The 23819-nt window shown below is 46.3% G+C and overlaps 2 protein-coding genes across 28 annotated transcripts in view; one reads left to right on the top strand and one right to left on the bottom strand.

Annotated features, from left to right (window-relative positions):
* CNTROB (centrobin, centriole duplication and spindle assembly protein) overlaps positions 1 to 23819 on the bottom strand; it is a 34305-nt gene that overhangs the window by 7191 nt on the left and 3295 nt on the right. For 8 of the 27 annotated variants that reach the window (XR_007410740.1, XR_003128313.3, XR_003128314.3 and 5 more), the window contains exons 2-11: positions 22428 to 22565; positions 21648 to 21729; positions 15755 to 15839; positions 15445 to 15526; positions 14829 to 14985; positions 13611 to 13727; positions 13290 to 13406; positions 12809 to 12907; positions 11622 to 11858; positions 11152 to 11298 (exon numbers count right to left, since the gene is read on the bottom strand). Coding sequence is in view for 24 of the 27 variants with exons in the window: in XM_025428464.3 (XP_025284249.1) it covers positions 11152 to 11298; positions 11622 to 11858; positions 12809 to 12907; positions 13290 to 13406; positions 13611 to 13727; positions 14829 to 14985; positions 15445 to 15526; positions 15755 to 15839; positions 21648 to 21729; positions 22428 to 22565 (1261 nt within the window). In the remaining 3 variants the exon portion in view is untranslated. Of the gene's footprint in view, positions 1 to 11151; positions 11299 to 11621; positions 11859 to 12808; positions 12908 to 13289; positions 13407 to 13610; positions 13728 to 14828; positions 14986 to 15444; positions 15527 to 15750; positions 15840 to 16814; positions 18040 to 21647; positions 21730 to 22427; positions 22566 to 23819 lie in introns of those variants that run through there. The other 19 variants (XM_025428463.3, XM_025428477.3, XM_025428461.3 and 16 more) reach the window with 18 other exon arrangements.
* Positions 18053 to 19769, top strand: TRAPPC1 (trafficking protein particle complex subunit 1). Its single transcript, XM_025428481.3, has 5 exons — positions 18053 to 18176; positions 18286 to 18384; positions 18536 to 18606; positions 18947 to 19085; positions 19368 to 19769. Exons 2-5 carry the CDS (start codon positions 18286 to 18288, stop codon positions 19494 to 19496), a joined length of 438 nt encoding a protein of 145 aa, XP_025284266.1. The 5' UTR covers positions 18053 to 18176; the 3' UTR covers positions 19497 to 19769.

The following is a 23819-nucleotide window of genomic DNA, read 5'->3' as shown; positions in this document are numbered from 1 at the left end:
TCCCAGGACCCCAGGATCATGACCTGAGCCAAAGGCAGATGCTCAACCACTGAGGCACTCAGGTGTCCAACATTAAACAATTCTTAAAAATCCACAATGTACATCTACCTACATGTACTGGGCATACTGGACATGGAAAGATGTTTCTATTAAGAGGTAACAATGACAAGTTGCAGCAAATGTATAGTTTTTTTAAAGCAGCAACCCCCAGGGGCACTTGTGTGGCTCAGTTAAGCATTTGACTCTTGGTTTCAGCTCAGGTCATGATCTCAGGGTCCTGGGATAGAGCCCCACATCAGGCTCTGCACTCCGTACACTTTACTTGGTATTCTCTCTCCCTCTGCCTCTGACCCTCCCCCCACTCGTTCCCTCTCACAAATAAATAAATCTTAAAAAAAAAAAAATAAAGCAGCAACCCACAAACTTAAATGAAAAGGTCCTGAAAGGACACACACAAAGGGGTGTGGTAACAGAAGGTAATCAATACTTTTACCACTGTATTATTTAAACTTGCCTCATAGATAACTTTATATCTTAAATATACTCTTAAAACTTCTTTGGGAATCACCCAAAAATGTTGATACTGGCTCCCTTCTTCGTCCATGGTATTTACCTCCAATAAATTCACTTTGATTGAAGTATGAGTGTTATAATTCCTAAAGGAGCCCCTAAACAAATAGAAACCAAGTTTGTGGCTTTAAAAATAGCTGACAAAGAAAGAAAATGAGGGGAAAAAAGTAATGAATCTAAAAGATGACAAGAAAGGAAAGGAAAATAAACATTAAATAGGTAAGACAAAATGAAACCTAAAGTTAAAACACAGATCCGACCATATTCACCAGGAAAGCTCTACTTTAAGGAAAAGACTTAGAAAAAATATTTTTTAAAAAGGCTGATATAAGTCTTATAACATTATAATATACTATTAGGAAAAATTAGACTTTAAAGATAAAAAGAGTCACCTCATATGGATAAAACATTCAATTTACCAGCAAAGATATAGCAATTTAAAAATTTATATGCTCTTAACAACGGCCTTAAAATATATAAAGCAAAAACTGATAGACTATAGGAGGAATAGAAAAATCTACATTCAATGAGATTTTAAAGAAAAAAAATCAATAAGGAAACAATGATTTAAACAGCAAAATTAACAAACTAGACATATACAAATAGACACACACACAAAACTTCACCCAACTATAAATTATACTTTCAAGCACACGTGAAACACTTAGAAAAATGGACCACATATTAGAACAAAAAATAAGTCTCAAAAAAGTTCAAAGAATTTACGTAATAAGAATAACATATTATCGGGCAGCCCGGGTGGCTCAGTGGTTTAGTGCCACCTTTGGCCCAGGGTGTGATCCTGGAGACCCGGAATCGAGTCCCACGTTGGGTTCCCTGCATGGAGCTTGCTTCTCCCTCTGCCTGTGTCTCTGCCTCTCTCTCTGTGTCTCTCATGAATAAATAAATAAAATCTAAAACAAACAAAAAACATATTCTCTCATGTCTACAAGAAAACTGTACAGTGATGGGGCTTGGGGAAGAGAGAGAGAGGGACAGGGAGGTGCAGCCAGACAAAACAAAAATGTTGCAAAATGTCAAAAATGTCAACTGGTGAATCTGTCATTTGTAAAAAAAAAAAAAAAAATAGTCATTCATTATACTATTCATGCAACATTTTGTTAACATAGAACTATTTCAATACAAAAAGTTGTGCGGAATACACATCAGCAATTCTTTTTTGAAAAGACCATGCTTTTTAATCACAAAGTTAAGCTATAAATCAACAATAAAAATGTAAATAGAGGGGCACCTCAGCAGCTTAGTGGGTCAAGCAGCTGACTCTTGATTTTCGATCAGGTCATGATCTCAGGGTTTTGAGATCGAGCGCCCGCATTGGGCTCCAGCTGAGCTCAGAGTCTGCTTAAGATTCTCTCTCCCTCTGTCCCTTCCCGAGCTTGCACTCACATGCGCTCGCTCTCTCTCTCAAATAAAGTCTTTAAAAAACACATACATAACATACACAAAAACCCAAAAAGTAAATTGAAAAACCATAAATGTTTGAAGATAGCTCAGGAAATCAACAACTACAACTAAGATGGTTTTAAAAAGAGACAAATGAAAAAAAGAATAGTATCAGGAACAAATAGAAGTAGAAATGATGCCATGAACATTAAAAAATAAAATTACGTACAATTTTAAGTCAGTAAATTAGAAAATTTAGACTGGATGGATAAACAGATAAAGAGCGCCAAAAATAATTCAAGAAGAAACAGAAAACCTAAATGTTTCCATAAACAGTAAAGAAGCAAAACTGGTAGTCAAATATCAAATATTCAAGAAACACATGAAATCCAAATGTACAAACTACTTTAGAGTATAAGAAGAGAGGCGGTACATCTTCATGTTTCTAATACTGGCAGGTAAAGTTGTTCAGATTAACTCTCCTGCTGAACCAAAACAAACAAATATTTTTTATTATTTTACTTTATTATTATTATCATTTCTAAAGATTTTATTTATTTATTCATGAGACACACACAGAGAGAGGCAGAGACACAGGAAGAGGGAGAAGCAGGCTCCCTGTGGGGAGCCCAATACAGGATTTGATCCCAGGACCCTGGGATTGTGACCTGAGCTGAAGGTGGATGCTCAACCAGAGTCCCCCCAGGTACCCCTATTTTATTATTCCTTTTAAGTAGGCTCCACAACCAGCATGTAGCCCAACGCGGGACCTGAATTGATGATCCTGAGATCAAGACCTGAGCTGAGATCAACAGTTGGATGCTCAACTGACTGAGCCACCCAGGCAACCCTGAATTAAATATTTTATATATATATATATATATATATATATATACACACATAAATTTTCCTAAAAAGCACCAAAGAGTTAACAGAACCATATGAAATTACTAGGCCAGAGCAAAGGAAACATGGGGGCTCAGCTACGTTAACAACCATAGTAGAAAGCCATTTTTGCCGTAGGGGTATCTGCCTACCCTAGAAAATTAAAACCCTTGTTTGGACTGTCTTTCAAGGGCACATGAACAGAAATCAAAGGCCAGGGCCCATACAGGTTGGAAAGTCTAACCGGAGAAGCTCTCCACCATAAATTAGGGCTAATATCCTTACCCTCAGGATGGAAGGTGAACCAGAAGTATAATAGCCTAGACAAAATTAAAGCTCAGCTTTAATAATAGAAGAATCCCAATCCCTGAAAATTTGGTTTAAATCCTGGTCTTGTAGTGTCTTTCAGGGCCTGATAAAAGCAAATCTTCTCTGGAGTAAAGTACTTTCACTGTAGGCGTCAATTTATTCCTATAATTTTTCAAATACAGAGTGTAGCACACAATCTGATATACACAGAACCTGGGGGTGTCTAGCTGGTTCAGTCAGTAAAGCATGCAATTCTTGATCTCAGGGTCTTTTTTTTTTTTTTTTTGATCTCAGGGTCCTGAGTTTAAGCCCCACGTTGCATATGGAGCCTACTTAAAAGATAAAAGAAAAAAAGAAAGAAATAGGACCTAAGGAAAGTAGACTGTATGGGAACTGGTAAAAACAAGAGATAGCAAAAAAGGATCATCAAACATTTTACATAAAATTATCATCTGTAAGTAAGAACACTAAAGCGATCAAAGACAAACATGAAAATATCAGAAAACAAACTATGAAAAAGCAAGATTTAAAAAATAAAAAAATCTTTAAAAAAAAAAAAAAAAAAGGGGATCCCTGGGTGGCGCAGCGGTTTGGCGCCTGCCTTTGGCCCAGGGCGCGATCCTGGAGACCCGGGATCGAATCCCACGTCGGGCTCCCGGTGCATGGAGCCTGCTTCTCCCTCTGCCTGTGTCTCTGCCTCTCTCTCTCTCTCTCTCTCTGTGACTATCATGAATAAATAAAATCTTTAAAAAATAAAAAAAAAAAAAAAAAAAAAATAAAAATAGTGGGCAGCCTGGGTGGCTCAGCGATTTAGTGCTGCCTTCAGTCCAGGGTGTGATTCTGGAGACCCGGGGGTCGAGTCCCACGTCAGGCTCCCTGCATGGAGCCTGCTTCTCTCTCTGCCTGTGTCTCTACCTCTCTCTCTGTGTGTGTCTCTCATGAATAAATAAATAAAATCTTTTAAAAAATTAAAAAAAATAAAATAAATATAGTACCTTATAAAATGAAAAAATACAATAAATACAATTAAAAACCCAGTCAGTGGCTAGAAAAATAAATTAGACAAAACTGAACACAGAATTAATGAACTGGAAGATAGGAAGTTATCCAGAGTAAGTATGAAAACAGAAAAGATGAGGGAAAAAACGGCAGCAAAGACACAGAAAAAAGGTAAAGGTACACTTAATTGGATTCCAGAAAGAGATGACAATGACAATGGAGCTGAGGCAATATGCAAAGATAATGACAGAATTTTCTAGAACTGATCAAAGATACCACACTGATTCAAGAAGCCAATTGAATCCCAAAAAAGATTATTAAAAAAAATTCATATTAAGGGCATCCAGTTAAAAACATAAAAATTACAAAGAGAAAAATTTAAAAGCAAGAATAGTCCAGTGATAGCTGATTTCTCAACAGTAATAATGCACGTCAGGATGACATTTTCTATATGTTAAAATAACTACCAACCTAGCATTCCATGTCCAGGAACTACTTCAAAAATGAATGTGAGGGACACCCAGGGGGCTCAGTGGTTGAGTGTCTGCCTTTAGTGTCAAGGCATGATCCTGGAGTCCCAAGATTGAGTCCCGCATCAGGCTCCCTGCATGGAGCCTGCTTCTCCCTCTGCCTGTGTCTCTGCCTCTCTCTCTCTGTATCTCTCATGAATAAATAAATAAAATCTTAAAGAAAAAAGAATGTGAAATATGGAGTGCCTGGGTTGCTCAGGTGGTTGGGCATCCAACTCTTGGTTTCAGCTTCAGTCATGATCTCAGGATTGTAAAACTGACCCCCGACATTGGACTCCGTACTCAGTGGGGTGTCTGCTTCAAGATTCTCTCCCTCCGCCCCTCCCCCATGCATTTTCTCTAATAAATAAAAATAAATCTTAAAAAAAATGAATGTGAAATATATTATTTTATTTTTTAAAACTAAAAAAAATTTTTAATTAATTGAGTAGGCTCCACACCCAGCATGAGCCCAATATAGGGCTTGAACTCATGACCCTGAGATCAGGACCTGAGTCAAGATCAAGGGTCAGATGCTTAACAGACTAAGCCACCCAGGTACCCCTAAAAACTTTTTTTAAAGGATTTATTTATTTATTCATGAGAGACACACAGAGAGAGGCAGAGACACAAGCAGAGGGAGAAGCAGGCTCCCTGCAGGGAGCCCGATGTAGGACTTGATCCCGGATCCCAGGAGAGAAGGCGGAGACACTCAACCACTGAGCCATCCAGGCATTTCCCTAAAAACGTTTTCAAACTAAACTAACTAACTAAACAAAAACGTATGTACATACATATATACATGCATAAGAGATTTTTCCATCAAGAAAAAGATCTCACCTGGGAGGTCTGAGTTCAAAGAAGGCTAGAACAGCAAAGAAAACAGCAAATTCTGTAGATACTCCTAAAGAATATTGACTTTAGAGAACAGTATCAATAATGTTTTATGGTGGTTTTTTTATTAAAACAATTTAAAATAGTCACATCACAGAAAATGGCAAGACAGGAAATTGCAGGGGTTAGTCCTTCTCCTGAAATATCCATTAAGCTGGTGGAAAAATATCAAAACCCACTATTTGGGAATTCTGGAACCTGATCAGACACTGAGACAACCAGGAGGGTGCTTGATGAAGGCAGAGGCTGATGGACTTTGGTACAGAGCTATGTATGGGAGTCTGCTTCCATTCCTGCATCCCTCCGCAGCCCTGACAATGGTAGCCCTAGAAACCAGAGGGGCTGGCTAAAGCAGGGTGGGCAGTAAAGACTCTCTCCTCTAAAAACATGGGACTGGGTGTTCTGGTCAATTTGGCAGTTCCCTGAGGAACCAGAGCAAACTACCACCTTTGTTTGGGGCCACTGCAGAAGCTTCCCTGGTGGCATCAATCATAAGATTTAAAGAGACATATATACTTATTTGGGAGAGGAATTCAGACATTGAAGGAAATCTCTGTCAACTTCCAGGCTAATCAGAGAAAACAGAACAGAAATGTCAGTCACCACACAGATCAAGAAACAGACTTTGCAAAAACAGTTGAAAAAGTCACTATACAAATGGATGACTGTAGCCATCAAAAGAAACCCAAGGAGAGAGAAAATATCATTTCTGTAATTTTTTTTTCATTTCTGTAATTATATTATAATACATAACATGTCTAGTTCTCAACAACAAACTATAAAACATCAAAACAAGAAAATATGACTCAAAGGAAAAAGACAACTAGGAGCACCTGGCTGACTCAGTCAGTAGATGCAACTCTTGATCTTGCGGTTGTGAGTTTGAGCTCCATGTTAGGTGTGGAGAGTGCTTAAAAAAGTAAATCTTAAAAGAAATAAAATAAAATAAGGAAAAAAGAGAATTTGACAAGAACATTTCCCGTGGAAGTCCAGACACTGGGATTACCAATCAGAGACATTAAATCAACAGTCTTAAATATGCTCAATGAGTGATTTGGACAACAAACTAAATTAAATCAGAATAATGTTTGAACAAATAAAAAAATATCAATAGAGACGTAAATTGTAAAAAAGAACCAAAGAGAAATTCTGGAGCTGTACAGTATAATTGACAACATGAAAATTTCACTAGATACCACTACATACCCCCATTTTGCAACATAGCCCTATTGAAATAACCAAAATCTAGAACACTGACCACAACAAACATTGGAGAAAGTGCAGCAAGAGGAACGCTCGTTCATTGCTGATGGGAATGAAAATGGTACTGCCCCTCTGGAAGACACTGTGGTGGTTTCTTACAAAACAAAATGTACTCTTACCATACGATGTAGCAACCACGGTCCTTGGTATTTACCCAAAGGAGTTAGAACTGAGGTCCACACCAACACCTGCACAAGGATGTTTATAACAGCTTTATCCTTTTTTTTTTTTTTTTTTTTAAATTCATGAGAAATACAGGGAGAGAGGCAGAGAGAGAAACAGGTTCCATGCAGTGAGCCCAACACAGGACTCGATCCTGGGTCTCCAGGATCATACCCTGGGCTGAAGGCAGGCGCCAAACCACTGAGCCACCCAGGCGTCCCTAGTAGCTTCATTCTTAACTGACATAAGTTAGAAAAAACCAAGATGTCCTTCAGTAGATGTATGGATAAATAAACTATGGCACATCCAGACAGTGGAATATTACTTAACACTGAAAAGCAATGAGCTATCAAGCCATGAAAAGACATGGAGGAAACTTAAATGCATATTATTAAGTGTAAGAAGCCAGTCTGAAAAGGCTATGTACTGTAGGATTCCAACTACATGATATTCTAGAAAAGGCAAAACTATGGTGACAGTAAAAAGATCAGTGGTTGCCAGGTGTCAGAAGGAAGAAGGGATGAACAGGCAGCACATAAAGGATTTTTAAGGCAGTGAAACTAAGTGTGACACTATAAAGGTGGATACATGTCATTATAAATTTGTCCAAACCCACAAAATGTACAAAACCAAGAGGAACCCTAATGGACTCCAGGTGATAATGACGTGTCAATGTAGGTTTATCAATTGTAACAAACATACTACTCCAGTGGGGGATGTTGGTAATGGGGACAGCTATGTATCTGTGGAGGTAGGGAGTATATGGGAAATCTCTGTACCTTCTGCTCACTTTTGCTCTCAACAAAAAAACTGCTCTAAAAAATAAAGACTATTTTAAAAATTCACTAAAGGGGCTCAATGGCAGATTTCAGCAGGAAGAAAGGGCCAATGTACTTGAGGATAAGCCAAAGAAATTATCCAACCCAATAAGAAAAAAAAAAAAAATCAAGGAAAACGAATAGAACCTGAAGGATCTGTGAGACATCATACCAACCGATGCACTAAGGAAGTCTCAGATTGACAAGAGAAAGAAAAAGAACAGGAAAAAGTAACGGAAGAAACAGACAAAAACTTCCCAAATTTGATAAAAGACATAAATCTACCCATCTCCAAAACTCAACAATCTCTAAGCAGAATAAACCCAAGGAGATCCACAGTACAACACATCATAGTCATAGTGTCAAAAGCCAAACACCAAGGGGAGCCTGAGTGGCTCAGTAGGTTAAGTGGCCTACTCTTGATTTTGGCTCATGTCATGATCTCAGGGTCATGGGATCAAACTTGCGTCAGGCTCCGGCTCTGCACTGGGCTCTGTGCTCAGCACAAAGTCGGCTTGTCTCTCTCCATCTGCTCCTCCCCCCGCTGGCGTGCATTCTCATTCTCTCTCTCTCTCTTTCTCTCTCTCTCCCTCTCTCTCAAATAAATTAGTTTTTTTTTTTTTTAAAGACAAACACAAAGAAAGGAGCAAGGGAGAAGCGCCTTATGAAGCCATATGAAGGGGATCCCTGGGTGGCTCAGCGGTTTAGCGCCTGCCTTTGGCCCAGGGCGTGATCCTGGAGTCCCGGGATCGAGTCCCACATCAGGCTCCCAGCATGGAGCCTGCTTCTCCCTCCTCCTGCGTCTCTGCCTCTCTCTCTATGTCTATCATAAATAAGTAAATCTTAAAAAAAATAAATAAATAAATGAAGCCATATGAAGAAATAAAAACACAAATAAGGAAAATACAAATGTCTATTACTGTACTTTCAATTTATAACTTCCTTTTTTCTATAGGATATAAATGGCAGATGCATAAAACAGTAATGGTAAATCTGCACCAGTAACACTATGAAAGAAGAGGAACACTGATACATAGGAATAGTAGTTGTATGCTACTGAAACTAAAGCTAGTATCATTCAAACTAGGTTATTGTCACTTTAAGATGTTAATTGTAATCTTAGGATAATCATTAAGAAAATAACTTTGAAAATGTACAGAAAAGGAAAAACGAAGAGAATCAAAAGCAGTACACAAAATATTGATGAAATACCCCCAAAAGACAGTAATGGAGCAAATGAAAAACAAAATCAAGTAAGGCATACAGAAAACAAATAGTTAAATGGAAGAAATAAGTTCCTCTTTACCAGTAATTACTTTAAATATAGTAGGATTAAACTCTCCAACTAAAAGGAAGAAATTGGCAGAATGGATTAAACAACAAAACAAAATATGATCCACCTGTATATTGTCGACAATTCACTTTAGATACAAAGAAACAAAAGCCTGTTAAGTAAAAGGATGAAAAAAATCAGCCCATGCAAACAGCAACCAGGAGAGCTAGGGTGGGGGCTAAATTATCATTAGACAAAATAGATTTTAAGCCAGAAAAGGTTGTATCAAGAAGATATAACAATATAAACTTCTATGTATCTAACAAAACCCCCAAACATATGAAGAAAAAACAGCCAGACTTGAAGGGAGACATGGACAGTTCTATAGTAATAGTTGGAAAAGTCAACACCTCCCTTCAGATAATGGAAAGAGCAATAAGAAATTGATGACACGAATAACACTAAAGCCAGGGACTATTGTGGGATTCAATAATGAAGAGACAAAAATCTTTGCCTTCAAAAAATACACCAGATTTTTTTTTTAATTTTGTTTTCTTTTTTTTTTTATTTTTTATTTATTTATGATAGTCACACACACAGAGAGAGAGGCAGAGATACAGGCAGAGGGAGAAGCAGGCTCCATGCACCGGGAGCCCGACGTGGGATGTTATGAGAATGTATGTATGTTAGGAGAATCAAACAGGGAAGGGGAACAGGGATTGTCAGAGGTTACAGATTTCATTCAGTGTGATTGGGGGGAGACCTCACTAGGAAGATGACATCGAGTCAAGAGTAGTTCTCCTGTCCATCAACTTATCACCTATCATACTACTTCAAGAATGTGTGTGCTAGGGACATCTGGGTGGCTCTTTTAAAAAGGGGGGGGGGGGCACACTGATGAGGTTCTCAGAACAAGTCAACCTGAGTGACTTTCCTTATTAATTAATGATCAATGGAAGGAAATGCACCCAGGTTCTGGGTTAGTGAGGTCAGTGTTTGGAAAAACACACTCCTTTTACTTTTCACCTAGCACACTGAATTGGCGGACTGAATGCACAGAAACTAATTTCTCACGAACCAAGGGTAAAGATGTTTAGTACAGTTCCATAGCAGTGCATGAGCCCTCTGGACTGGTGCTTGCTGTGTGCGTGTGTTCACTGAGTCTACTCAATGGCCCCACTGAGTAAGTGCTGTTTTGGGAGCTGGGAATAGTCCTGGCTGATGAGGAGCCCGGTAGCTATATGGGGAGTTGCCTAGCACATACATTCTTTTTTTTATTATTATTTTAAATTTTATTTATTCATTTATGAGAGACACTCAGAGAGAGAGGCAGAGACATAGGCAGAGGGAGAAGCAGGCTCCCTCTGAGGAACTCAATGTGGGACTTGATCCCAGGACCCCGGGATCATGACCTGAGCCAAAGGCAGATGCTCAACCACTGAGCCACCCTGGTGCCCCTCACTGTGCCCTTAGCACCCTGTTTTATACACACTGTATTCCTCTCTCCACAGTTTTGCTCTTGGCAGTTTCAGTTATCCACGATCAACCATGGTCTGGAAGCAGGCAATCCCCCTTCTGACATATTGTCGGAAGGTCAGTAGCACCCTAAGGCTGTCACACACCTGTGCCCCTCACTTCCTGCATCCCACCCTTCGGGCACTTCCCCAGCTCACATCCTCACTAGAAGATGAGTGAGCGCAGGACATTAAGATGTGTTGAGCAAGACCTCATTCACATAACTTATTACAATCTGTTGCTATAAGGATTCAAGTTCACAATGAGTTATCGTTAACCTCTTACTGTGAATAACTTATAAATTAACCTTTACCATAGGCATACACATACAGAAAACATGTGGTATATATAGGGTTTAGTACTGCAAATGGTTTTGGGAATTGTACCCCCCACCCCATGGGTAAGGGAGGGGGGCTCCTATAAAAGCAGAAGCCTTTAGGAGTCAAAATTCTAGCTAAAACTGGGAGTGACTGCCATGACTCCCAAAGGGTGCCTCAGGCCTACTTGTCCTCACCAGGAAGGCAACCTCAGGTACCTGTCACCACCTGACCTGCACCAAGCTCATTTCCAGCTGCAGGGCGTCTCTCTCTCTCCGAGCTGTATCCAGTTCCCCCTCTAGCCGTCGCACCTCTGACTGCACCAGCACTAGCTGCTTCTGGGCCTCCCGCGCTGCCTGGGCCTCCCTCTGGGTGTTCTCCTGACAAGGGAAATCAAGCATAAGTACAGGCCTTGTTTCCTGTCTCCTGTTACCTCCATTCCCCAAGTCATCCTCCCATGCCCTAAAACCCGCACTGCTTCTCTCCTTCTTCAAGTTTGACTATTAGCTCATCTCTGGTTAATCTCACTCTTCCGCCTTCTGTGTATAGCCCTCCCTGCTGGCCCAGCACTCTCTACCTCGTCCCCCACAAATCGTTCTCCACTCTCCAGACCAGCCCCCTACCCGCCATATTTGGACATCCCATTTCATTCCATTATTTTGCCCTTCATTTGTTCCCCATTCCCCAATGGCCACTCTCATACCTTCTCCTTTTCTAACTGAGCCTGCACCTCCTCCTGCAGGGCCCCATAGCGCCCCTCCATCTGGCGCTCTTGCTGAACCCAGGCCTGCCGCTCCTCCTCGAGAGCCAGCTTCAGGGTCTCCAACTGTCGATGCTCACTGAGCTGCCCAGCCCGAGCCTCGTCCCGTTCCTCCTGCAGAGACCGGCACCGCTGCTGCTCCAGCTCCAAGCTCAGGCTCAGAGCTTGCCTCTCCTCCTCCTACAGGGAAAACCAAGATTCTCAGCAAGCCCTCAAACGACCAGCAATCGGCCCCCTCACCCGCATACAGTGTACCGGCTGAGAGTCAGGTCCTCTGAGAACACAGCAGTTGACAAGCCCCCAGGATTGTAACATAGGAAACAGGAACTTCTGTTCCAGAATTAGGTGCCTCTGTGTTCAAATTGTTTGAATCGGTTTGAATCCCAGCTGTCACTATGTTCTTAGGCACACATCTTTACCTGAGAAATTGGCATAATATCTAGGGCCTACTTTTTGAGGATTAAAATAAAGAGTGTACAGAAAGCAATTAGCACAGTGTCTGGCACATAGTAAGTGCTCAATACAAAATAGCGGTCACAATCATCATCAAAAGAAGTTGCACAAAGACTAGAAAACCCAGCCTCCGATCATGTACTAGACAACCGGCAACCATCATCAGTGCTGTTGGATAAAGCCTGCTATGATGACAAGTGCCGGCACGCGTGGAGCAAGCATGCATCATGCATACAACTGAGTTCCAAACCCGGCTACTAATCGTATGGGTAATCACCTTATCATTTCAGCAATAAGAAGCCTGAGTCTCATCCCATAACTTTTTGGGCTCTGCCCTGGTCCAGAGTTCCCAAACCTGGCTGCACACAATCACCCAGGAGGCTGCTGAAAATATTTAACCTCCCCAGCCCCACAATAGATCTACTGAATCAAAACCCCTGGTGATTAGTCCCCCAAACCTTCATCTTAAAATGATCCCCCAGATGATTCTAATTAGGAAATGATTTACAGAGTCTCTCAGAGCCTTGTTTGCAGAGGATCTAGCAGAACAAGTGTTCTAAGGGATACACTTTGGGAAACACTCCCCTGGCGCGGTTCCCACAACCCACCAATGGGCCACAGTCCTGTAGAATTAGTTAGTGGCCTTTACTGGAATGAACCCAGCCTGGCATCCTCACCAGCGTCTCTTTTTCCCGCTGTTGCAGTCTGGCACTTTCCTGCTCACGATTCAGGGCCTCCACAGCCTCGGAAAGGCTTTGCTCAAGGTGGGTTACTGTCTTTCAGAGACAGGGGGGCACAGGACACAGGAAGAGAGGAAAATCCCTGCAGGTTATACTTCAATAAGCATTAGCGATATATATATATATTTTTTTATTTTATTTATTTTATTTTTTATTTATTTATTTTTTTTATATATATATTTTAAAAGTGAGACCTAACTCAATGACTTAGGGGCCAAAGAGAAGACTAAGTGGTGTGGGGAAATCTGGAAAGACATCAATGATGCAAGTCTGGCAGCAAAAACAGTGAGGGGAAAACGGGAGAATGACCAGGCCAGCAACTGCAAGGCTGAGCTCAATCTATTTCGGAGCTATTTGGACTCCTTTCCCTCTACCGATCTGTGACTAGGTTCTATGCCATCTGATCCAGGTTGCCCACCTCCTGCTGCTTGCTTCTGGTGATTTCAGCTGCCTGGCGTTCCTCCTGGAGCCCCCGAAGCACCTCTGCCCGCTCAGCTTCGTGACGGTTCCAGCCTTCCACGACACGGGCCAGGGTCTCAGGAGAGGAAAGTCATAGGGAATTTCAAAATAATTGTTTTGCCCTCTTTCTGCCCCTAGGGGCGGGGTCAACAGCCACTTTCTCCCAGTAGTCAATAAACCCACCCTGTACCCTAACTCCTAGCGTGAACAAAGAAATGGTGGTTGGCCACCCCCTATTTACTATTCTTTGGCGCCCCGCCCCAAGGAGAGACCCTGGCACCTTGTCCAATTGTTCGATCATGATATCTTTCTTGCGGTCAGCAGTCACAGCCACAGCTAACTGTTGTTGAAGCTCTAGCACTCGGGTCTGTAGGCTCTGAATATGGTGCTCACAATGCTGGGAAGAAGGATGGGAAGTCTGGGTGTTACCATCCCTAATCTGACCAAGGCATCAAACCTTCCAGCTCCTTTAGGCAAACATGGGCGGGAGACAGGAAGCCTAGTTCCCAAGAACAGAACAGGTTTGGAGAAGAATAATCAAGAATTTTGGAGCGGGAAATTAGAGGCCTGAGACCTCTGACACCTTCCTCTACAGCTCAGGAGACAGGGGCTTGGCTTTCAGGCTCTTTCCTCCTCTGGATATCCTGAGAAAAATTTCCATGAACTTTTTTCTTCTTTTTAAAAGATTTTATTTATTTATTCATGAGAGAGACAGAGAGAGAAGCAAAGACATAGGCAGAGGGAAAAGCAGGCTCCCTGTGAGGAGCCAGATATGAGATTTGATCCCAGGACCCCAGGATCACGACCTGAGCCAAAGGCAGATGCTCAAACACTGAGCCACCCAGGTGTCCGTCCACGAACCTTTTGGCAGGAGCTCAACAGCCCACACTGCAAAGAATGGAAAGGGACTCATGCCTAAGAAGCTCACATAGTGAAACACGGCAAGGAGAAAGGAGAAAGCCTTTCATTTAGGTCCAAGCAGTTTAAAATAGATAAAGAGATGGTTCCCAAAGTGACAACACAGCCAATGATTGTAATCTTTCCCCTGCCCAGTCTGCCTCTCTGCCCCCTTCAGATAAGCTGAGGTTTGCAGAGATAATGTCACCAGTAGCTATAAAGCCTTCACACAAGCCAGCACAGCTTGTTGTTCATTCAAGACACAACACATGCTTCTGGAACGTTTCTTTGTGTTAGGCACATTCTAGACCTTAGGAAGACAGTGCTGAACAAGATAAGGTCTGACCCTCATGGAGCTTAAATTTTAGAGAAACAGACAAGATATACCAGACGGTGATTACCTATATGAAGGAAACACCAGAGTGCCCAGAATGAACACCTGGAGGAGAGGTGTGCCTCTTCGATGGGATTTCAAAGTCGACCACCCTGAAGAGCCATCTGAGCAAAGTCTCAGCTTGCAGGCCCTCAACCTTCAGCCCTTTCCAGCACCCAGCCTATTTCTAATCTTTGCTACTTTCAAAAGGAAGCTTTGGTAACTCACCTTGCGACGGGTATGCTCGGAATCCAGTGCATCTCTCAGGCCCTGGAGATCCGGAGGATTGAGTGGGGGCCCTGGCCGAAGACTGGTGTAGCGGGGAAACAACTCCTCCAGGGCTTGAGCTGAGCTAGATGGAGATAAGTCTTGCAGGGGCCGAGTGCTGAGCAAATCAGGCAGAGAATATCAGGGTGGGGAAAGCTTTCGAGAGCCCCTAGTCCAACTGTGACATTTTACCAATGAGGAAATGGAAACTCAGAGCAAGAGACTTGCCCAGTCTTAGAGCTAGACAGCACTCAGGTTCTGTGATTCACTCTAGAGTGCTCCTTCCTGTATACCACAATCCCCGCAGTGAAAGTCTTAGCAGAAACAAGCTAACTCTTCTGGGGAAAGATGGACTAGAGGTTGGGAGGAAGCCAGGTAGTAGGCATCAGATGCCCATGTTCCTGAAGGAGTAAAGGAGGCAGAAGATGGAAAAGAAAGGATGAAAATGAAAACTAAAGCACAAGCACCTTAGGTCCCTAAGAGGTAGAAGAGCAGTAAAGAGAGAACTAAGGAAGAGAACAATTGGCTTTCCAAGAAAGCAAGCAAGCAAGTTAGCAGAACCCTAAAGGGAACTCACTTAAGCAAGGTGGCTGTGCTGTCACTGTCAAAGGAGTCCTCTTCTCGCCTTTCTGAGCCAGGACCTGGAGTGATGGGATCCCCTGCATGCAGCCACAGGGACCCCACAGCCAGGGTCAGGTAAGGATAAGAAGAGGGACCACTTGAAGGTGAAGGGAGGAGAGGGCCTTCCTTTCTCCTTCACCCGCTCCTCCAGTCCCTCTTCCTGGAGCCTTTCCTCCTAAACTCTCTTGTCTCCAATGTCTTTCTTTCTCCACCTTCTCCCACCCCTTAAATCTGGGTTCTTCTTTACAGAGAATGCGTTAACTCACGATAGGCTGTAACACGTGAGGTTTGGAGCATGCTCTGGAGTTGACCTCGAACACTTTCCATCTCAAAGATATGCCTGGAACCATCCTAGGAAAAAGCAACATGAAAATCGGATGCAACCTGAATGATCTATGTTCTACCAACTGCCAGCGTACATGACATCTGGTACCCTCTAAAATACAAGAGTTTTTACTCCAGCACCTGGGAAAGCCCAGAAAGCCAGAACTGGCTCAGCAAGGGTTGAAACTCAAACGTCTACAGAAGCCAGACAAGGGATGCCTGGGTGGCTCAATGGTTGAGCCTTCAGCCCAGGGCGTGATCCTGGAGACCTGGGATCGAGTCCTGCATTGGGCTTCCTGAGGGAGACTGCTTCTCCCTCTGCCTCTGCCTCTCTCTCTGTGTGTGTCTCTCATGAATAAATAAATAAAATCTTAAAAAAAAAAAAAGAAGCCACACAAATAGTGTAAGTAAATTAACAGGGTACAATAAGACAAGCCTGATGAAGATTCTTGCAGACTAGAGAGTAAGTATCCTGTCTGAAAACTGTACAGTCCATGGCTATCGGTGTTTCAAACTCTGGAAGACCTATGCAGTCTTCAAATTGCTTACGACACTTTTTCTACCCAACGCTAATAACCAATCTCTAACACGTGACATCAATTAGACCGTATTTTAATGATTGACAATACCAAACTGAAAATCACATAATCAAACTAGCTTTGAGCTGGAAGGATTTTAGCATATTTTGCTACCCCTAAGGACCTAGTTCCCCCCCTTGAGCTGAAGAAACCTTATCCTCACTTGGTGCCCAAGTCCCAATCAAAGCACAGCAATCTGTCCCACGGTGCAGGTGTCTCTGACCAAAAAACCCTACAAATTTCACCATTTTCCAGATTATGGCATCCCAGGACACTTCCTCCCTCATAAACATTTTGTTCCCAGGAACAAGCACAAAGAACACTCCGTAGTTAAAAGGAATTGAAATCCAACAATAGGAGTTCAAATCTCAGCAAATTTTTTATCACCTCCAATTCCAAGATCCTAGAAGTCCCCAAGACACACCTCTCTCACCTGTTTCTTCAAATTGTTCTCCAATCCAACCGACAAGCTGTGACTCAGCTCTTGGGCCAAGCCATCTAACATTTCATGAGGAGGTGGGGAGGCGGTGGGGAGATACAGCTGGGCTCGGGCTGTCGCCTCCGCCTGACGACTGAGGTGCAAGGAGGCATAGAGCTGGGAGGTCACCTCAGAGGATACTTGGTTCAGCCCAGGGACGTCGGATGGATCACTCAGAAGATCCTCAGCCCGGAGAGGTGAACCGGGTCTGGTAGCTGACGTTGCCATGAGTACAAGCAGGAGACAACTGCAGACAGCAGAGCTAGGAACACCTGGTCCTGCTTCAGGAGACCCCAGGCGGGGAAGTGCACGGGGAAAGATTTGGGAGAAAGGAGAAAGGCTCCAAGCCAAGAATCCTTGGTGAGTAACGGTAGGGAAGCTTTCTGGTTAGAGGAAAGGTTTCCAGCAGTTCCAGAGGCCATGGGAGAGGGCAAAAGCATTTCCTTCCACAGGGCCTGGGACCGGTGGAAAAGGAGGGTGAAGCAAGTAGGGGCTTGGGGAGAGAAGACCGAGGGGTGACAGCACTACTGCAGTTCCTTGGAGCGCTGCAGGTTCTTAAATTCTCACACCCAGAACGTGCAAAGTGAAACGGACCTAAATCCAACAGGGGCCTGATTGCCCTCCAGCAGTCTTACTGGACCCTCACCTGGTCCCGGTCTCGGAGAGGCAGGACCCTCACGCTCCCCACCTCCTCATGCCCCTCGCCTCGCCATGCACCTGTTCCAGCCACGGTCAACCCCTCTGTATGTCCCCTCTGACCGCTCCTGGCAAGAAAGCCATTGGGGGCTCCCCAGAACCCCTCCCTCCGTGCTATCCCAAGAGAAACTGTGAACACCCGGTCGCCTCCTCAGACCTCTCTGAAAAAGTTCGCCGCCCCCTAGCCCAGGCTGAGATCCTCTACCCCGACTACGCCCGGCCACTCCACGCCACACCGCCGGACCTCAGCGCCCCCCAGTCTGCCAAGGTGTGGACCAGGGATCTTCCGCCTCCCCTGAGCCCGGACCAAGGACCCCTCCACACCCACCCTCACCGCCTTCCCTACACTCAAAACCGTTGGCAGCCTCCCGCCCACCGTCCGCAGCCCCGCCTCGCCCGCCTCGATGACGTCACCATCCCAGCGCTCTCCCTGGTCGGCGCCCAGACAGCTTCTGCAGCCCGGGAGTCCTAGACGCGCATGCGCGGCGCCACGGATTGGCTGAGGGAGGCACGGGCGGAACTATTGCCCCACCGCGGCAGTTTGAGGAGCCGACGGGGCGGGGCTCTGCGGAAACCGGAAGTATCTGGTGACGGGCCTCACGAGCAGTTCCGGTGAATCCGGGGGAAGGGTTCCCGCCTGCTTGGGGGAGTCAGGGATCCGGCTCTGGAGCCCCCGGAGTGTGGGGGTCTCGCATCGAGGCTTACACCCTCTGCCCTGCAGATGACCGTTCACAACCTGTACCTGTTTGACCGGAATGGAGTGTGTCTTCATTACAGCGAGTGGCACCGCAAGAAGCAAGCGGGGATCCCCAAAGAGGAGGTGACGGGAGGGCCCCGCGCAATCCGGGTGACCTCGCATCTCCAAATGCATATAGCCCCAGCCCAGCCCTTCCTCTCCAAACCCCGTCTGGTTTCCAGCTCCATCCCGTCCCCTTCGACAACCCGAGCTAACTCTGCCCCTTTCCCTCTAGGAGTACAAGCTGATGTACGGGATGCTCTTCTCTATCCGCTCCTTTGTCAGCAAGATGTCCCCGCTAGACATGTACGCGGAGTCAGAGGGGATGTTGAGGGAAGGAGGGCTAGCCTTGGGAATTTGGGGGTTGGGGGAGACTGGAGTGGAAGAGACATTGGCACCCAAGAGAGGGAAAGGAGACAAGAAAAGAGAGGCTGAGTCTGGAGCGAGAGCCCTGGAGCTGTGATGGGGAAGATCTGACGATAGAGAGGTTGGGTGCAGGGGACAAATTGAGGGGTGAAGATGGGAGGTGTCTTTACTAAATCAAGCTCCTAGGAATGATATGTTTAGGGAGTTGTCCTAGACAGGATCAGAAGTATCTCTTTGGAAGAGATTATGCTCCTGTTCCTTAATGTCCTCATCTCTGCAGGAAGGACGGCTTCCTGGCCTTCCAAACTAGCCGTTACAAACTCCATTACTACGAGACGCCCACTGGGATCAAGGTGGTCATGAATACTGACTTGGGTGTCGGACCCATCCGAGATGTGCTGCATCATATCTACAGCGCGGTCAGTGCCAGCCCCTGGGACCCTTCCTTCCCCTAACAGCTGTGGCCACTTAGAGCCTCAAGACTCCTTGAGCTTCCCAGCCTTAATCTTATCGTAGCTCTGTTGAAGCCAAGAGTTCTCCTCGGGACTCTTGAGGTCTTGAAACACCACCACTTTCTCCTTAGGGAGAGCTTGCCTCCCAGCCCGTGATCCTTGTGTATTTGCACACCCCTGAGGTTACGCTAGGTTTGGGGTTGAAAACAAGTGTCCAAAGCCTGGTTCTAACACCCTTCTTCTCCGTAGCTGTATGTGGAGCTGGTGGTGAAGAATCCTCTGTGCCCGCTGGGCCAAACTGTGCAAAGTGAGCTCTTCCGCTCCCGGCTGGACTCCTATGTCCGCTCTCTGCCTTTCTTCTCTGCCCGGGCTGGCTGAAGGAAGCATCCTACCTCACCCCTCAGGAGAATCCCTGTCTACCTGGGGCCATTCCTAACCTGTTTCATGTGAGGGCCCCCACTGCATGCCCCTCCACCCCCTCCAGCTCCCCAGCAGCCCTCCTGGGGCAATGGCCTACAGCCCACTCAGGTGCCCTCCCCATCAGAGGAAGGAAGTGTACAGGAGTCCCTACACCTCCACACCAGGCCCTCTCCAGTTTTATCCCCTACCTGGTGCTGCAAAAGTACAGAATAAACTTTGTCACCCTCTGCAGCCTAAGTGTGTCACTTTGAGTGGTCGGTCGGGGTCCTGTCCCACTCACGAAGGCATGAACAAGGGTGGCCACATCCCCTGAGCCTGTAAAGAGGCTTTGTCCATGGGTTTCTCAACAGTGACAGATCTTACTCAACTCACAGTGGGGTACGTCCAGATAAACCCATCATTAATTGAAAATATAAGTCGAAAATGCATTTAATGCACCTGCCATACCAAACATCATAGCTTAGCCTTTTAGTATGTGTGCTAGTATATGAGCACCATAGCTTAGCCTTAAATGTGCTCAGAATACTAGTTATATTAATCTACAATTGGCCAGAATCATCTAACACAAAGCCTATTTTTATAATAAAGTGTTAAATAGATCATGTGACTTAATACTGTACTGAAAGTAAAAAACAAAAAACCACACACAGTATGGCTGTAACTGTATCAGTGGTTTACACTCAGCATCCCGTGGCTGACTGGGGGCTGAGACTCCCTGCCACTGCCCAGCGTCAGGAGGTATACAGTATATTGCTAGGCCAGGAAAGATCAAAATGCAAAGGTTTCTACTGAATGCCTATTGCTTTTGCACCATCCAAAACAACAACAACAAAATTGTAAATCAAACAGTAAGTAGGGACCCTCTGCATTGACATTTTGGGGGAGAGGGGCTGTCCTGCGTTTTGTCCTGGCTGCTGATAGCACATCCTTGCCCCCCAGTCCCAGTCCTGACAATCAAAAATGTCGCCAGACCCTGCCACATGACCCCTAGGGGACAAAATCGCCCGGGACTGAAAACCACCGTGCTGGAGGAAGGCCGACCTGCTGCGGGTCCCAGGGGGGTGGGATTCTGCCCTCTAGGCTTCTCCTAGCGCACAGAATATTCAAGCTGCAGAGCCTTCGAAGGCGGGGCTTATGCAGATAAGCGGGAGGCTTGGCTGAGAGGTGGGTTTAGCAGATGAGGGGGCGGTGCCTACATGTTGATGATCTGGGCCGGCTGCCGCCGCTGCTGGGAGCCTAGCGGTCCCGCTGCGGTCTGGACAGAAGTGGCACCTCTCTTCCACCACCGCCCCTCGTCCCCGGGTCCCTATCCTCCGAGGACCGCCCTCGACCTTCACCTTCACTTATTTTCCCGTCCTCCTCCCCGCGCCAGGGACCCCGTATCCGAATATCTGCACTCGTGCCGCCCCCCGCGTTCCTCCCCTCCCGCCGCAACCCCGCGACCTCCAGCAGCCCGCCCCCGCGGGCCCGATCCTGCCCCGCGGCTCCCGCCGCATCCCGCTCAGCCCTCCCGCTCTCCCGGGGCTTGCGCCACTACACCCCCCGCCGTCCGCACCGGGGTTTCCTCGTTCCCAGCTCCTCCCGCCCCCTTAGAGCCCCCTCCCTCGCCCTGGCCAGCTGACATGCAGGTGTCTATCGCGTGTACCGAGCAGAACCTTCGCAGCCGGAGCAGTGAGGACCGTCTGTGTGGACCCCGGCCGGGCCCCGGGGGCGGTAATGGCGGGCCGGTCGGCGGGGGGCATGGGAATCCTCCGGGGGGAGGAGGGTCGGGCCCCAAGGCCCGGGCCGCACTGGTCCCCCGACCCCCAGCGCCCGCTGGGGCCCTCCGAGAGAGCACCGGCCGAGGCACTGGCATGAAATACAGGTATGGGGGTGGCCGAGCAACCCACCCCAGCTGCTCCCCTTTCCTGACCCCTGAGGCTTCCTGGGATGCCGCCAGGACCCCCTCCATCTGCGTCCCAGCTCATTCTATCTCTTCTTCCCATCACCGGGGGACTCCCTTACTTATTCCCTCTCTTTGTCTCGGTGGATACCCCTGACTAGGAGAAAATCAACTTTACCAAGGTTGACTGGTTCTGTCAGAGAGCCGGGGGATGCTCCTGAGCTTACCTCCTTATCCCCAGGAGGGCCAGGGATGCACAGATCTCCAGGCTGGGCCCCTTCTGGGATGGAGTGTCCTTGGGTCGGTGTCCTGGGAAGAGGCAGGGAGGAAACAGCTTCTCACTCTGGCCTGCTTGGGATACCTGACCCAGATACTGCCCTCACCTGCCCCAAGGGCCAGGTCTCCTGGGACCTTTCTTGGTCGGGAGGGGAAGGGGGCTCTTGGAACATTAGACTCCATCTCTCAACCCCATGCTGAGGGACAGAGGCCTGGCGGAGAAGGTGGACTGAACTGTAATCGACTTTCTTAGAACCACTGGGCTCTCGGACTTGCATAAGGGAGGGAGGGAGGGGCTCCTGCTTGGGAGTGAGCAGAGGTCACTGATCTGACCTGACTCTGCCCCTTGAGAAATTAGATCTCCTTCATGTGTTGGCTCTGATTGAGAAACTGAGCCAACTCCCTCGGTGAGGAAGCCTGGGGAAGAGGGAGGAGGCTCTCTGGGTCAGAGACAGACTCCACAAGCCCGCAGGAGTGGAGGGAGTAGACAGAGGAAGAGGGAGAACTGGCCTTTCCCAACCCCAAACTCCACACACCCCAGAGGTGACTCAAACACAGACGAGACCCCACCAAAAGAAACCTGAGCCAGGTAGCACACCATCAATGTGATAGGAGGGAACAGAAGCGCTGGACATGGGCTCCAGAGTCATTTACTCATTCATTTGCACTATGGGCATAGCAATGACCAACTTGGGAGGCCCACGGGGTCTAGTTCCTTTGGACTGAGATACCAGAGGGCTTCTGATTCTGGAAGGAGTGGAGCTGGGGGCTGATAATCTCTGTCCTTAATGGAGGCTCCACCGTTTCCTGCTGCTTCTGTATCCTGCAGGAACCTAGGAAAGTCTGGTCTTCGAGTATCCTGTCTTGGCCTAGGTAAGTTAGAAAGCAGAGGAATTGGGGGCTTGTGTGGCTTGTGTCCCCCCCCCCCCCATGGTCACATGCCTGGTTTCTTTCTCCCTTGCAGGCACCTGGGTCACATTTGGTTCTCAAATCTCAGATGAGGTATAAGTGATGGGACCTAGAAGCAGGGTGAGGGGGTATGAGGGAACCAGAGAAGAGGGAAGTGGATTTGGAGACACGTTTGCACAAGGCACAGAGAATGGGGGGCCTGAGGCTGGTGGGTGGGGGAAAGGGATAATGTAGAGGTCAAGGCCAAAGTGCAGTGGGGCTGGAGTGCAGAGGGAGATCCCTGAGGGTCAGTGGCTGATCTTCATCTATTTCTGTCACCTCCCTAGACAGCAGAGGACGTGCTGACGGTGGCCTATGAGCATGGTGTAAACCTGTTTGACACGGCTGAAGTGTATGCAGCGGGGAAGTAAGGACCAGGGTGAAAGAGCCAAGTCACATTTGGAAAGCTTCTTATTTTCCCTCTAGAGAACCCTGGGAACTCTGGGAACACCAAGTTCTGACCCTTCAGCTGATAGGCCCCCAAGGCACTCTAGGAATTGTAAACCCAACATTGGTCCCTCTTCAGTTTAGAGGACAAAGAGCATTCTGTGCAGTCAAAATAAAATAAAGCCAACAAATATATCCTGGGCATCAGTGATGTGCCACAATGTAAAGATTCCAAAGCTGAATTTTCAAACTTTGCATACCTACGGCTTCACACTGGGTACTCCCAAACCCAGCCAAAACCTAGGATGACCTTTCCCTGCTGCTTCTCCATCTGGCAAACTCTTCTGCTCATCTTCAACACTTGGCCCAATGTCAGCTCCTCCAAGAAGCCTTTGCCCAGCTCCCCAAATTGGTCATCACCCACCTCAGCTCCTAAAGCATTTTACACTGCCCTCTGACACACCATCTGCCAATGATGGCTAATGTTGATTGGCTAATGTAGCCATGTTTGCTGCTCAACTGGGAGGGTCCTCCTTCCACAGAACTTGTCTTGCTCTTCCCCATGTCACCTAAGTACCTACACAGAGCGGAGCACAGAGCAGGCACTGCTTGTGGGATGACAACACGCCGCCCACACACACACACCCCAAGCTCATAGTTGAAGTGGTTAAACAAACTGAAAACACAGGGAGATAGGTTAAGTAATAGGAAACCTTCAGTGACTATCCACCATAACAACCTGAGACCTGTCACATGTTAGCTCCTAAGTGCCAAAAAATTTGAGCCCA

This window comes from Canis lupus, chromosome 5 (genome assembly GCF_003254725.2).
Source record: "Canis lupus dingo isolate Sandy chromosome 5, ASM325472v2, whole genome shotgun sequence".
Taxonomy (NCBI): Eukaryota; Metazoa; Chordata; class Mammalia; order Carnivora; family Canidae; genus Canis; species Canis lupus.
Note: the sequence above shows the minus strand (reverse complement) of the source record. Positions and strands in the feature narration are given on the sequence as shown.